Raw genomic sequence first — 16,612 nt, forward strand, 5'->3', positions numbered from 1 at the left:
CTTTCAGGAGACAAGACATGGGATAATTTGTACAGAGGCCTTCTACAGGAACTCTTATAGTTGTCTGAAGATCTAGTTTCATGTATTCTGACAATGAACATGACTCTGCAGCGCCGATTCGGAGGTGTCACAGAGAGCAGCGTCTGTTACTTTCTCATGCTGCAGGCCGGTGAAGACATTTTTAGCTTGGCGCTGTATTCTAGCAATTAAAATGCCTCCAGAAATGAGCAGCTAGTCTGTTGTTTTTCTCCTCCTCCCATTATAGACAGTAGTTGGTCTTCCCGTTCCATTGCCAAAAGTATTGCTTCTGCAGAAGAGGCCCACTAATCAACCCCTTTTTTATTCCGCACACAAACGTTCACACACATACCGATGTTATTAATGCAGGTTCGTCAGCCAGTGTCACGGCCTTGTGTAATTTGAAATAACAGCATGAATATGTTATTTTATAATTAAGCCCACCAGACTCAAATCTCATGGATTGTCTGCTCTAACCCGTCTGTGCAGAGGGAATAATTTTATGATCAGAGTTTTTGAAATCGTGCTGAGGTTCAATGTGTTACTCACAGACTGCATTTCAATGAGGCAGCTGCTACTGACCTTACATATTTGATCAGTTTAGGGCCCACATCCCCTGCTTTCTGAGCTTTCCTTTTAAATGTTGTGCGATAACATCAACAGGAAACTGTCATTTTACAAAGGTACACATGTTTGTAGTGTGGGAGCGTCATCCTTCAAAATACTCAGCTCATTTTTTCTACAGCTGCCAGGTAGCCTGTTTACATATAAATGGACCATGAAGTTTGTTCCTATTAGACAACATTCTAGTTTCCCTTCCATTTACAATGAACTCACTGAGAGCATTTTATTTTTAGTTTAATTTTTCCTGCCAACTGACCTGCAGCTGTTTTGCCCTCGGAACTGATCCATAGATTTAATCAAATTGGACGTATTAAGAGTTTTTGTCCCTTTAATGACCTGACACCTGTGATTCATTTTCCCTTCCAAATCCATGATTAGTTTGTGGCACCTTTATATACACAACTTAGCTATGGGAGAGTGACGATGAAACAGAGGAAGATGAGGATGAGGATGAGGATGAGGAGACTGGTGATGGTGATGATGATGCTGATGTGTGTTGTGTCGTTGGGTGTGTGTTGATACCTGGCTGCAACTTAATTTCTCCCCCGTGGGATAATAAACTTTGACTTGGACTTGACGACCACAACAATGATGATGAAATAAACATTTGCACTTGACAGGCCAGACTGAGTTAACGGCAGTAGGACCTTATGTTAAAGACTTTGTGTTGCAGAGATGTCTGCTGAAGTTAGCAAGGTACTCAGCCAACCAGCTGGCCCCGGCAGTTCCTGTCCACTTGGAAAGAGGCGACAGTCTCAGGTGAAAGATGTAAAAGTGACTTTTTCACTACTTAGTTTAAACAAAATAATCAAGAAAATGATATATTTTTTGCACTTTCATTTTTAACAAAAATATACTTAACTCTAAAACAGACTTATAACGAACTCAACATGAACTAAATTAATCTACCCTCTGGTTTGGTCAAAATAAATCTTCAAATCACTGAGTAAAAAATGTTTTCACCCACTGCCACAACTCTCTTCCTCTTGCATCCCCACCTGCAGTGTCTTCTTGTCCTCAGAGACATAGTCCAGATCAGAACTACTGTAAATCACCTCCATGCTGTATCCCCTGTCGTCAAACTGACCTCAGTTGTCTCTAAAGCCATGTTCAATCCCAGACTGTTGTACAGCCATGTTCATTGGGAGGCTGGTTGACTGAGCTCATGGTGACTTCCGTCAGCTAATGGCTACTTGCTAACAGCCAGTCACTAGCCAAAGACAGGAAAAGCAGAAAGTACCTTCCGACCTTTAAGTTCTGGCGATTTCTTACAAATAACACATCTAATTCAATGAGAAGCACAAATCGTTTCATTTCCTTCTGACACTTTGAATCAAGTATTTAATTTTCTTTAGATGCGTTGAACCACTAAGGTACAGTAATTGTTGAATGATGAGTTGGGGCTGGTTCTTTGGGCCAACAAGCACTAGTTTGCAGATTGGGACCAAACCTTTATGAAGACCCAAGAATAGAGCCTGGATATAATCAAGTGATTATATCTCCCTGCTGCTGCCTCAGGAGCACTTGGGCATCTCCAGGAAGGATGAGGAAATTGTCGCAGACAGGTTTATTTTTTTTGATCTGCTGATTTTACTTGCGATCTAAGCTGTGACCAGGACAGGTGTCTTATGGCAATGTATTGAGAAAAAAATATATTCTTGGCTCAATGATAATGTCAGGCTTTATGTCATTTTTTATCAAAATCGGATTATAGTTTGGCATTTGACTTTTTGCTATAATGCTCATATCTGGAGCATCTCAACAAAATGAGAAAGTTATACTTCATTGTCTGATAAGCGGTGAGTCAGAGCAGGTGGTTGCTGCAAAGATTTTTACATTAATGTAACATCAGAAATATATTATTCAGTCTGTTGCAATTCTGTGCCTCCAAGAGTGAGCTCAGGAGATCCTTGACAGGACTGATGAGACCGTGCACACACACACACTCTCATAACGTCATTTTCTAGAGATCAGTCCAGTTTGGACTCATCATTGCCCACACAGCCAGTGTGTTTTGCAAGACTTTACACTCTCGCTTGCAATGACTGGCTGGAAAGAAAGAAGTAGTGAGTGAAATGTAGTGAGCCGCTCTTGGCTGTAGCAGAGGTGGTCATAAACAGTCTGAGGAGGTATCTGAAGCTCTCCCGTCTCCAGCTTCCAGTCTCCAGTCTCTTGGCCTTTGCATGTTGTCTTGGACAGCAGTTCTGTGCTCGGGGGCCCGGCTGTAGGGGCCTTGTCGGATAATGGCACATTTCTTCCAGGCAGCCTTGGGAGTAAGAGCCAGAGAGGTAGAGAGCAGAGGCAGCTTATCTGGCTGCGAGCCATCCTCACCACTACCACCAGTGACCCCGATGAGGGATTTATATATTTATATATTTACGCTAACACACCGCTCCTCTCGCCTCGGCAAGGGGCTTCACATCACCCCCCCTCAACCCTGCAAGTCATTCAGGACTTTATAGATTTATGGTCGAGGGAAAAATGTGGCCCGCTGTGGAGCAGCAGCGACACTGAGAGGTAAACAAACCTCGGGCACATCGCTAGAGGCCGTGTGTGACAGGGCCTCTGTTGGGAAACAGCCCAAGGTCCTGTTTCAGACTGGAATGATGTCATTCCAAAGGGACCAGCAGCGCATAGTGGAGGCCACATCGATGAATACAGGCTGTGGTTATTAATGCACAAGAGTGATAATCAAGAAAGGTGGAGGTTTGTTTCTGAAAATAATATACAGTAACAAGCCATAAAGCTCACATGCATGGGCTCATACAGGGACCACCCATCTCATCGGCCGCGGATGGTACGAGCCTCTCACACAGCCAGGTTACAGTTTTTAACTCCTGACACTTTTATAATGCTGCTCTGTTATGCTTAAGTTTCCAGAATTAGATTGCACAGACGTCTGTATTATCTTATGGGGCCAGAGAGAAGATACAGGCCTAGCATAACATGTGTATGTGGATTTAACCCATCGGCGAGCTCAACACACTCGATGCAAACCCGCTCGCTCAGCATTGACACAGTTCAAGGGATGGTAATTCACAAACAGCAACATGTTTTCCTAAATGACACTTTAACTACTTTTTTGTGGGACTCAAACTGAACAGCCTGACCCATTACTAAATCAGTTACATAGAATGCACACTCACTCACCCCCGGTGGGGTACAAAGTTGTTTTATATCAACCTGAACTTGTCACATAATACTCCTGTTTATATAGTTACTCCAACTATGGTCTGTCTTTGTGATAACATTATTTTCTGCTGACTCTTGGAACAGATATCATTCTTGCAATAAATGAGAGTAGAGGACACATATTTTTATTATTTTATTTTGGGTTACTGCTAGAATAGGTTTACATGCTTCAATACTCAAAAAAACCCAGCAGTCTCATACAACAGCCCTGTAGACCCCCTCCATTCTAAACGTTCTGTTTTAGCTCCTGTCTCTTTAAGGCCCTCCTGAACACTATGTCTGCTCTGATTGGTCATCTCACACATGCCTGAACCAGCTCCACTAACAACAACAGAGCAGCTTTGCAAAATCAATTCTTACATGCCAAACAAGCCACCAAGGATAATTCATGCAAGTGCGTGACTCTGTGATGTAGTGATGTCATGAAGTCACAGAACTAAAGGCAGGACCACTGATGATGCATTTCAGGAGCAGTGTTTTTCTGTGGGAGAGAGGAGCTTCTGTTGGTATGGACTTGGATATTTTTAACTTTCAAGATCGTTCACAGGCACAAGAACATAATAACACTGAAGGAAAGGAAAAAGAGGCAAAATTAGTTTTCCTTTAAGATAATTACATTTCTTTTTTCTTGTGTAATTGTTGTCCGTGTCGCTGCAGCTGAGAGTGAAGGACCACAAGGGGAAGTGGGAGGCCTGGGTCTGCACCGAGACCGCCAGCTGGTCTCCCCTGGAAAATACAAGATGCCTTCATGTGCCAGAAATCTGCAGATCGAGAGGGAATAGTGAATGAAAGAAGGGAAAATGTTAGTGTGCACACTGCCAGCCAAGAAGGAGAAGGTGGTTCATATTCCATCAAATTCAACAATCCTCTGAAGAAGGGAAAGCGCTGGCAAGAACTGGAGGAGGAAAAGAAAGGAAAAAAACCTGTATTTACCTCAATGATAATAAGGAGAAGTAAAGAGAGACAAACAAACATGTATGTGGCTGAGTTCTCTTTTTGCATGATAAAAAGCAGCGAAGATGGCACTTATGATATAGACACTTTTGCTTTCCTGGACTGTGTAAAGTAGATGTTACAGCTCAAAATTTCTCTGGCTGCAATTTGAACTGAAGTTCTCTGCAGTTTGACCTTTTGACACAGCAATTAGGAGGTTAAAAAGAGAGTGAGAGCAAAAAAAAAAAAAAAACAGGAATCAAAACTACAAGCTGGCCCCCAATCACAGAATGTGGGAACAAGAGTGTCACCAACTAGATCATTTCCATTGTTCAAAAGTGACCGAATACATTTACTCAAGTTCAGTACAGTACAAATTTATAGTAGTAGGCCAGTTTTCAAATTCCCCCTTCCTTTGCATTGTCCTGTATTAATACAGTTGACACTGTATAGCACAATGAAAGCAATGAACGAACACGGATGTCGAGTTAGCAGATTTATGCTACTTTGCATTGCTTTTAACACCACTTCTTTGATGCATAGAGTTGCCGGTAATTTCGCTGGTTAACACTTTTAAATGTCTTCACCTTTAATGGTGGAAAGAGTTAAAGGGGAATAAAAAGTGTCACACACATTGGTTTCATTATAAAGTGGACAATGAGCTCACTAGTTTGTGGCTTCTGTAATTTAAGAGTTCGCGCAGAGATAACTGTTACACACAGCTTCACGTTCAGATGAGAAAGGAAAGGAAGAAGAAGAAGAAGAAGAAGAAGAAGAAGAAGAAGAAGAAGAACTCCTCTGGGACAGTACCTAACAACACAGCTGCTTGCATCTCCAACGCCTGGTACAATGAGATATGAACATGAAGTTACAGGTCACAAGTTTTAGAACATTTTTGACAAAGCCATCACAATTTTCATATTGTTACTGATGAAAATGTATTATAGCAATAGCAAGTTGACCAAACCTCACAATAAACCAGGATAGTATTTTTCTATTTGAAATACAATGAAATTAATTCAACAGAACTTTTTTATATACGTTTTACAAAAGGCAGCTTTTAAATGTCAGCAATTTCAAACAAAATCAAAGCTGTAACTCTTCGTAACATGACAAATATGTGTGCAAATGTGAAAGTTTGAGGATCTCACTGGGTGGTACAGAGGTTCTATAAATCAGTTTCCATTTAAATTCTGGATATATAATCCTGTCCACAGGCACTACATGGGTGAAGGGTAACAGTGAAGGAGCGAGCTAAGATTTAAATTCTATTTTGACTGCTGTCATTTCTGAACTATTATTATTGTTATTTCATTAAATCCACTGGGGTAAATCCATCAGCGGGCTTGTTGTTCGTGAAAACACCTGAGAGTAAATCATATGATTTAACTGCACCTGTGCATGCGTGTGTTGACTTATAATTGGCTACATATAAACCTGCACACGTCACAACTCCACACACATAAACACTTTATGAACATGCACCTTCCTGTCACTTGAATCCTCATAGACTTACTGTCAGTTTGGCATTTACAGCATAATGGCGACACCAGGTGGTACAGAAGAGTAATTGCAGTGTGCTGCTGGATACAGTAGCCTTTAGTCCGACCGTAGAAAGCTTTCACTATTCACAAGTGGATATTAAATATGTAGTTAATCTGCAGGCACAGTTAGGGGCTGTTTGTAAGTGTTTCCTGGACTTTTTTTTTGCTGTGCAGCAAGTAAATAAAACAAGCAGAACAAGACGTTGTTGTACCAACATTTGAAGTCATATAACCACGGATTACAAGTCCAAATTGCTTCAGATACTGAATAGTTCCTCTCCCCTAGCTTTAATATGAAAGAGTGCTGACTGTGAATTATGAGGCTACCTGAACAGCAGCACTGTCCTGGTATCACAAACAAAAGAAACATTGTGCACGCTTCCTGACAGCCTTTAATCTGGCAGCAGTACCTCTGTTGAGCAGCAGGTGGCAGTATGGTGTAGTGATGCAGCTTGTCCGTCCACAGGTAGACACACACACACACACACACACACACACACACAGAGAGGGAGACTCTTCATCAGCACAGTGTTTGAGTTTAGATATGAGGGACATCATTATATTGGCTGTGTTGTGTCCTTCCATTATTTAACATATCGCTCTTTAAAAAATGTGACTTATTAGCGCCATTATTTCAGGGGAAAGTTCAGAATCTCTAGTGTCATTTCGTCAACCACAAGCACACGTTGACATCTATCTTTTATTCATCATCGGGTGCCCGTTTTTTTTCGGTTTTTTTTTGTTAAAGAACAATGCTTTTTGCTCTCAGTTTGAACATTCAACAAATCGTTTAATTCTCTACTACATCCCTTACCCTCCTCTGCATGAAAAAAGATAATTTATGTATTCTCCTGCCTGTTCTAACACACAAATTAACACCTGACCTGCACTCTCAGGCTTGCCAACACTCATGTAAAGTGGAATCCTGTGGCAGTAACTGCACACATTTTGCCAGAGAGCATCCCTCCGCTGTGTGAGAGATGAGTGACAGCACGCGCAGAGTGCTGTCAGTAGCATTTGCAAGTCAATGCTCAGATTTAACCTCTTCACTCTCCCTTCAGTGTGGCTTCACTGCCTGAATTCAAAAACTCAGCCACCGAAGAGATGCTCTTTTTTCTCTCAGCGGCAGACTGTGCGAATATGAACCGTTGGGTTGACCTTGTCGAGAAATTCCACTGGCACATATGTAGTTTTTTTTTGTTTTTTTTTGCAACAAGACGCCATGAGGAAACTTTCCTAAAAAGTTCTCTTGCTTCATGGTTACATTTCAGGACTTCGGGGGCCAAATTGTGCAAGCTGGTGCTCTTTCACAGACATTTGGAAAGTCAAGGGGAGATTGTGTTCCACTTCACTGCAGAGACGCACAAATCATCCCATTGTTCTGACTTATTAAGAAAATATGCCAGTGAAAAGGAGAGGTGTACTTTCCCTCTTCCTGAGGTTACAACGGGACCTCTCTGCTAAAAGACAGAACTGTTTGGTAAATACCACAGATGCAGATGATTCAGTATTGATCTCCTCAGTGTTGTGTTGTGTGGCGCGAAAGACTGGGGGAGACTTTTTGAGCGGGGAGACAACGTTACGGCACGACACTGGAATTCCCAGATACACATGCCTGTGGGCGTAAATGTGTCAGCGTCTGTTTTATGTGTGTGTATGTGTGTCACAGAGGGTATTTATTTGTATCTGCCTGCAAGGAGGAGAGTGAGGTGTGTGTGTGTTACTACATCTGTGCGTGTGTGTGTGTGCGCGTGTGAGTGTGCGCATGTGAGCATAGCTGCTGCTGATGTGGGTCATTACTCCTTCCTTCTCCCAGGGGCCATGCAGCAGGAGAGGACAGAAGGGGAGGGGATGGATGGAGGGGTGTGGGGGCAGAGGGGGGATGGGGAAAATGGAGGGTGGTAGAGTGGGAGTTCAAGGAGGAGGAGGAGGGAGGGGTTTAGGATGTGTGTGTGCATGTGTGTCTGTGTGTTAGAGAAGGTGGGGATGGGGGGTGGAGGGGGAGGGGGGGTTACCCCAGAGGAGTTGAGACCAATAAATCACGGTGTGTCTCTGCGCTGACACCCTGCTTGTCTGATGAGGGACAGGGAATGGCTGGGGGGGGGACGAAATGAGGTAGGGGGTGGGGATGGCGGTGAGGGTCTGGGGGGGGGGGCAGCACTGTGACAACACTGTGGCCTTGTCTTCATGTCACTCAAGCCCACGCTGGGCAGGAGCCATTCCCGACCCCATCCCGAGGCACTGGGGGAATTGGGGAGAGGTAGCGGTGCCGGGAAGGGTGGGGAGCAAATAGGGACGCCACAAAACCAGGAGTTTATGACCCCAGCAAAAGCCCCATCCTCCAGTACGATCCTTTATCCCGTGGGATGTCATTTGATGAATTGAGCAAAGTAAAGGAACAATCCCCTCTTTAACTTGCCTCCAGGGCTCCATTTAATCGTATTCTATTGCTTATTTTGAAATGAAATGTCTTTTTTTTTTTTAGGTCTGTTGTACAGGATTTAGAGGGGTCTATCGGAAGAAGTTTAATATGGTATTGATCATTTTATTTTTCATTAGAGTAAAATCACCTGAAACAAAGAATCATTGTGTTTTTGTTACCTTAGAATGAGCCTTTAATACCTACAGAGGTAGAAGGTCCTCTTCCAGGGAGTCACCCATGTTGTGGTTATTGTTGTGGGGCAGGTGTGGCTCAGGGGTAGAGACCACAATCTTGTTATTGGAAGGTCGCTGGTTCTATCCCCCTGGTCTGCATTTCGAAGTGTCTTTGGGCAAGATACTGAACCCCAAACTGCTCCTGATGTGCTGGTTGGCACCTCTGCTAAATGCCCTAAATGTAAATGGTTGCACCTACTTCAGATGGGTAGTGTAGCAGCAACAAGCAGCCTTTTCAGCTAAATAACAGATTAAATTAAAGTATTTTCAAATCAATTTGAGATCTTGGGGCTTCCATAGAAATGTTTTAGGAGCCACTTGATGTTTTTCTTTTGGTTGTTTTCTTACATTTTAAAACACGTCTCCATCTACTTCTGTTGTTTAGGAGAATGCTGCAACAGTGATTTGCTGTGAAGCTCCAGAACTTTTTTGTGCGACTACAAAACTTAACTCCACTTCCCAAGACACAATGTAGACGCAATCTCAAAACACAGCATGCCTTGTAGCTCCAGTGCATAGCTGATGCACAGTTACGGGTCTGGAGGGATGGTCTCTGATTCTGAAGGGCCGCGTCCAATACCTGATGTTTACCCTCAGTATTTAACATAGTTGAACGCTTTCTGGAAAATCAATAGTACAAGTAGCTCCAGATCAAATATGCTGAAGTTATAGGGGAATAAACGCACCAGCAGCAACACCACTGCTCATTCTGCTGTGGTTCAAGTGTATTTTTCTTCCGAGCTTGATTTTTAGAGGGTTTCTGCAACTCATACTTTAGTTTTTTTGTTTTTTTGATGGGATTTCAGAGTACAATCCCACAAGCATCAGACAAGTGAAGCGTATTGATCCAAACTGTCTCGTGGTGCTGCCTTCCAATGAACAAAAGACATCATCAGTTCATCATCTGTCCAGCAGACCTTATCCTCTGTTATCAGGGCATCATCTAGTGCTAATACCATCCTCACGTGTTTGTCGGCGACCGCAAGGGGATTACGTTTCGTGGGAAGCAAACTTGTTTTTCATCACCTCATTTGAAAGACACTCCCACGATATGTTGTTTTTTTTTTTTTTTTTTTTTTTGCCACTTGGTAATAATTTGACTGCATGGATAACTGGTGGTTGTGGTTGGTAAGAGATGCTGCTGCCGCTCCCTCGGGCCGTTTTCCACAGCCTCGCCCTCCGAGACAGGTGTGCGTAGGTGAGCGTGTGTTTAGTTACACAGTTGTCTCTTTACAACCCGCACACGGCCGAGCTGAAACCAAAAGCTCCCGCAGCCTTAAGACCATTGTGTCCTGTCCCTACCGTGGGGCCACTTTGACGTCCCGCTGCTCTGAGAGAAGGGCACTGTGGACCTGGTGTATTTAATCACTGGAGCTCAGCCAACACACACACACACACACACCCAGCACACTCCTTCATCTGACCTGTCAATAGCAATAATATGTGTCCTTCACTTATCATTCTCTATCATCTATATTATTATGCCTCCCCCCGCGCACGACGCTGCCTCATACATCCTGTGCACCCCCAGCCAGGCAGGAACCCCCACAACCACCTCCAAAACACACACACACACCACCATGAAACATCTCCCCGTGCAGCAGCAGCAGACTGCAAAGCACTGCATTCCTCATGACTTTCTTTTTCTAATAAATGTGATCCCAGAAATCCGGGAGGGAGACCAGTGCTGTGCATTAAAATTCATGGGAAAAAATGGCAATAAAATTTTTTTTTCTCTCCCTCTCTCTCTCGCTCCCTCCTTCCCTCTCCCACTTGCTCCCCTCACCCTTCCCTCTTTTTCATTCCCTCACTTGTCTGCTCACACGCGCGCGCACACACACTCTTTTTTTTTCATCACCCGTGTGCACTCTCCCTCTCGTTCAATCTCTAACCCTCCTACTGGCTCGTCTTTCTCAGCATCCCCCCTGCTGTCCTTCATCCTTTATTCTCTTCCTCCTCCCTCCCTCCCTCCCTCCCCCCACCTCTCTGTCTCTTTCTCACACACACACATATATCCACACAAACACACACACACACACACCCATCTATATTTTCCAACTCCACCTCTGGCAGGTTGTGATTTCCACTGTCAGAAATTGCTTTTTCAATATCTCTCTCTCTAATTATGAGCCCCGCCAAAGGGGTCGTGCCACCAGAATACCAATTTTTCCACCATTTCTCCCTTCCTCTCCAGAATAATCCCCCCCCCTCCCTCCCCCACCCACCCTTTTTTTTGTATTCCAGGTAACAACAATGCACAGGTTCAATACATGGGCCATGCAAGCATCATCACTGCAGTTTGTGTGGGGTGTCTGGCGTGTTCTGTCTTTTCTTGTCCCGGTCAGTTCCCCTGTGATCATGATTAATTTTTTGACTTCCAGAAAACGAGCAGAATGATGCAGAAGTTAGAGCTCAAGTCTATTTATTTCCACATCAACGAAGACAAAAAATGATGGTGGTGGGTGGGTGGGGGGAGCGTGCGATTTTTCTCAATGCATTGACGGGCTTGTGGTGGAGAAAAAGGAAAACCACTGAATCCTGATACAGCCACCACCAACACCAGCCCCTCAATCACTCCCTGTGCCCAGGAAGGGGTTAACCTCACACAGCAAGTTGTAGCTCCGCTTGATTGACGTGCGGAGAGCTGTGCTTCCCGCGCCCGCCAATCAGCGAACGGTCAGCGCGCCCCACGTGGGTCCCCCTCGACGCTCATTGGCCCGCTTTGGCAGTGTTTACTGTGCCGAGGCCGAGCCCCACGTGGAGATTTTTCATTCAATCACTGAATATTTCCTCTGCAGCCCTTCGTCCTAAACACATTTCTGTGCACTTTCCCCCCCCCCCAAAATTAAAATTAAAATTCCCCCCTAATGCGTGGATTGATTTAAAAAAAATAATAAAAAATTCAATTAGCCTACACGACTTCACGAGGATGAAGCTAATTACAATGCAGCAGCAACGAGAGGTTTTCCCCCCGCAAACATCATGAGGCTATTTGAAGAGCAGCATTGTGTGATATTCTCTCAGCATTAAGGCTGGATTCGATTCTTCATGATACAAAAAAAAGGAAAAAGAAGCGCATTAGGTTACTAATTCTGATAAAACAAACTATGGAGTGAGTGGGGGGTGGGTGCTAAGCCAGTGTCTTTAGCTGCACCCCTCCCTCCTCCTCCTCCTCCTTAAAGAAAGCTACTCATATGTTATGTCCCATTGAGGATCAGAGAAGGGGGGAGTGAGAGAAGTGAGGGACTGGGGAGTGTTGTGTGTGTGTGTGCGTGAAAAGAGTGCAGAGACAAAAGAGGCTGCGGCTGCATTCAATGTGCCGGTGGTGTGTCCGTCTCCGAAGCCACAAGCAGAAACCACATCCCCCCCCGCTCTCTCTCTCCCCCTCTCTGGCCCTTTTTCATGCTACACACGGCGGCGACGAGGAGGAGATACCGGAGAGGGGAAACCGACTGCGTTATTCGCTGGAAGTTGAGGACTTGGAAGGGAAAAGCTTCCCTTCCTTAGGACCGGGTGTTCCTCCGCCGTCGTCGTCCCCCCACACTCACTACTACACGTCGAGCGGTGTGGCGCGGTGCGGTTTTGGGGTTGGAGATATAACCCAGAACAAAGGAGTGTTGGAGCGAGGAATGAGCGAGCCAAGACTAGCTTCGCCTCAGCCTTTGAAAGCGGGCCAAATGCCTCTCTGAAACCGACAAGAAGCGCATCGGCGGCCGCTCGCGTTTCTCGACGAAGAAGCCTTTTCCGCCCCGGGAAGGGAGAAAGAAGAAGGGCGAATTCGAGGGAAGGGACACGCAGAGAGGGAGACGCACAAGTCGGCGGCTACAATGTTCCCTCAAAACCGACCACCGGTGAGTAAGCTACGCTACTATGAAGCAGTCTAGCACGCCTTTTTTTATTTTTTAAAGACGGGTTATTGTTTCAAACCCGGAACCTCCGTAGAATACGACGTGTGTGTGGTGATTATTTAAACCGTATTGGAGCTCTAGTTATAGCCTCAGTGAGAAAGTACAAGCCGGAATTGTTTGTCTTTGTCATCCTTACTCTGTATTTCCGGGGACTCCTTTTTGTGTTGGGGGCTCCTTCATAGTCTCTAATGTGTGATCTGTGTTTTCATGAAGGTCAGGGAGGTTTATCTTTAGTCCACCTTTAAACGGCGTCCAACTTTGCTGAGTGGCTTTGTGTGTGTGTGTGTGTGTGTGTGTGTGGACCTCATGTCCTTGGTGCCCACCTCTGCCGGTTTAGAAACATGGAGCCTCCTTTCTATTTCCACACTATTGTGGAGTTGACCCAGATGATGAAGTGTGTGTGTTTGTTTGTCCCTTTTCCTCACACAGGAGGGGTGAGGAGGGTGGAGGGGGGGTGAGTCAGCTATGGCTTGTTGACACCTTCACTCAATGATCTGCCCCTCTCAAGCACCACTCATCCCCCCCACCCCCCCAAAAAAATCTGCCTCCTTCTTCTTATTCCTTCTTTTCAAAGGCTGGAAAGATCGGAAACTAGAAGCTAATCCAGTATGTGGCTGTAAAAAAAAAATAAATAAAAAATAAAAAGGAGAAGAGAGTGGACTGAAATCAGCATGCTGTCTGTGTTTGGAGACAGATCTCCACGAGAGAGATATTCATGCTGCACGGCTTTAATTTGTTTTAGTCGAGTTAGGTGGAGAGCTTTTGAGCGGACTGAAATACATAAACACTGGTCCTCCAGCTGTGTGAAGTATCAATTAAGACCTGCTCATTTGCCTAACCCTCATCCACATCCCTCCACCCCCACCCCTGACAGTGTTTTGACATTCATGTCCCATGCATTGGAGCCAGATTAAGCCCACTGTGACGTATAACTTAACGTGAATGTGTGTGTGTGTGAGAGAGAGCCACTTTAATTAATTCTGCATTGTTAGTGTGTTTGCACAATGCTTAAATTGCACTACCATGATGCATTGCAACTTTTATTTCACCCCATACTTCCTCAGAGTGATAAAAGGATCCTGTGAATCCCCTCTACGCAAACATACAGCACACACACACACAGCACACACACACACAGCACACACACACCAGCAGCAGCTGTGTATGTAGTGTAGTCGACTGCAGGAAGGCAGGGCAGGAGGCAGACTGTGGGTCTGTGGTTTGCACTGTAAACCCAATCCCTCTCATCCAGCCTCTCCTCGCTGTGTTCCTGTGAGAGCTCCAAACCACATCTTAATGTATGGGCAGGCGTCCCAGGGCGAGAGGAGCAGACTGCGGCGGGTCTGGGTGGAATGTTTAGGCCAGCGGCCTCGTTTCATTTCAACCTCTCTGCAGATCTCAGCAGCACCGTCAGGCCATCAGTAGATCTTGTTTGCACCTCGGAGTGAAGGGCCACTCAACCCGGCAAACTGTTTAATCTCTGAAATGTAAGACTGGCAGGAGCCTGTCATCACTGGCTACTGGTCTGCTGTGAAGGATGTGACCCATATATTACATAAATACCTGACCCATATTAACAAATGTATAGCTGTTCTTCATGTTGAAAATTATTAGGTGAACTTTCAGATCTTAAACAAGAGGTTGTGGCATCTAGCACCTAATGTAACTTGCATGTTTATCAATTCTGACAACAGATCCTCTCTTAAGATTGTTCAGGTAAAATATGAACTTGGTGATAACTTTTTTTCTGGTCTAAACTGTTTCCACCACATACAGCACATGTATAGTCATCATTTCTTTTTATATCTATGGTGTGAAGTTAGGACTGGAAGAAAACATTGATTCTTAGATGCATCTCGATTCTCCTGAATTGTCTCAATGTGAAGATGGAAATTTCCAAACCCAGGTCTCAACATCACAATTCTCCACAACAATTTTGTGCTGAGCGTTTATGTTTTTCTTATGACTGAACGAACTGGATGATGAACTAGGGTTGCAACTAATGATTATCTCCATTATAGATTAATCTAGATCTTCAGTCAATACAATGTCAATTAGGAAAACAATCTTCCTCCCAGAGTCCAAAGTGATGTCTTCCAAACGATTCTTTAATCCAACCAACAAACCCAAAGACACATAGTGTCATAAATGACCAAGAGAAGCAGCAAATTCTTATATTTATGAAGCTGCAACCAGCGATTGTTTTACACGTTGGCTCAAAAATGACTAAATCACTGCTCAGTCAGTTATTAAGATTATCAGAGTGGGCAATTCATTTAATTATTGCATCCTTTGTTAACCCATAGCTAACTTGAAACGTGTAATTTTTAAGTCGTCTTCAAACCTCACACAGCTGGCTTCCATCAGTGACCTGTAGCTTATTGCTTCGTCACTGGTAGTCTTCACACATTATAAACTAGGCCACTTCTTGAGTTTTGGTGAGAATGACTGAGCATGAGCAAAGATAATGGAAAAAATCTGTTTATTTTAATGATGGCATTTAAACAATGTTTTACAAGTACTAAATGAGAACATAAAACACAGAAATTATACATTTTTAGTTGCTTAAAGATGCATCAAGTATTGTTTTTATAAACGCATTGTTACTCTCTGATGAGGTGCCTAGAAATTACTATCCCTTAAAGTGCAATGCAAACATCTGTAATCAAGCATCTTGCAAATTCAGTTTATGTCCTGACTAAATACAGAAACATGCCCAAGACTCACAAGAGATTCATAATCTAATTATGTGAACAGACGCAATGACACTGTGGTGCCTACACGACATAAACACAACAGAGGAGCGTTCTTGAAAATGCTTCAGGCCCTCGTATGTGCTCAGATGGTTTTTGGGATTTTTGCCAGATAAAGTAAACTAGCTGAGAAGTGTATAGGACATGGCAGGCATGGCCAGCTGTCTTAAAGCCTTAATGTTCCTTCAGTTCCACCACAGTGACAGAAACCTACAAGGCTGAAAGTGGATGAGGAAGAAAGCATCCAAGCAGAATATATAAAATTATAATAAAAATCAGAGACTACCAACTTGTTTTGATGGCCTGTAATGATACTAACCATTGATTTAAAGATCTCTTTGTTGCCAAAGCGGATCTAATCTGTGGGAGATAATTTAATTGTCAGTGAGTGTTCAAATACATCCAACCCTCTCCAAGGTCACAATAAGATTATTCATAATATTAGCAACAGCCCGCTACAACCATGTTGTCCCGAACAGTACCCTCGGCTGGGGGAGGGGTTTGTTTGAAGGCTACTAATGTGGGTGAATCCTGGAAGTTCTTGCTGTCATTCATACCCATTTCAATAATGTGTTTTTAAACTATCATGGCAAACGGTGATCACACAGCGCTCTAAGACGTCATATCATTTTAACCACTGATTTGGTTGCTACCCAGACTGTCCTCTGTAAACATTCATTAAACTTTTCAGAGCTTCTTCTGGTTCAACATAGACTTAGCTGCTATATGTACAAATGGTAACTGTAGAGGTTGGTACACACAGTTTGGATGTGTTTGCTTCGGTCTTTTCTTCCAAATGCGTTGGATTGGATAATACACTTCATCTGGATTTGTTTATGACTGATTGTCTGACTGTTGCTCGTGCCTGTCCCAGTGGATTATCTTGAAAAGCTCATTTTTATGTAGCTCAGTCCCCAGGGACTTAAACACATTCAAATGCCAAAGTCAGACATTTGGCTTAATATTTGTCTTTATCAGTTCCTGC

The 16,612-nt window shown here is 43.9% G+C and overlaps 1 protein-coding gene across 4 annotated transcripts in view; it reads left to right on the plus strand.

Moving 5' to 3' along the window:
* The first annotated feature begins 12,122 nt into the window (after positions 1-12,122).
* The window catches only part of tle2a (TLE family member 2, transcriptional corepressor a), a 46,952-nt gene continuing 42,462 nt past the window's right edge, over positions 12,123-16,612 (plus strand). Inside the window, exon 1 of one of the 4 annotated variants that reach the window (XM_030433631.1) lies at positions 12,123-12,817. In XM_030433631.1, the coding sequence (XP_030289491.1) occupies positions 12,794-12,817 (24 nt within the window). In that variant the 5' untranslated portion in view covers positions 12,123-12,793. The remainder of the gene's footprint in view (positions 12,818-16,612) is intronic. The other 3 variants (XM_030433630.1, XM_030433632.1, XM_030433633.1) reach the window with 3 other exon arrangements.

The sequence above is a fragment of the Sparus aurata genome, chromosome 11 (assembly GCF_900880675.1).
Source record: "Sparus aurata chromosome 11, fSpaAur1.1, whole genome shotgun sequence".
Classification (NCBI taxonomy): Eukaryota; Metazoa; Chordata; class Actinopteri; order Spariformes; family Sparidae; genus Sparus; species Sparus aurata.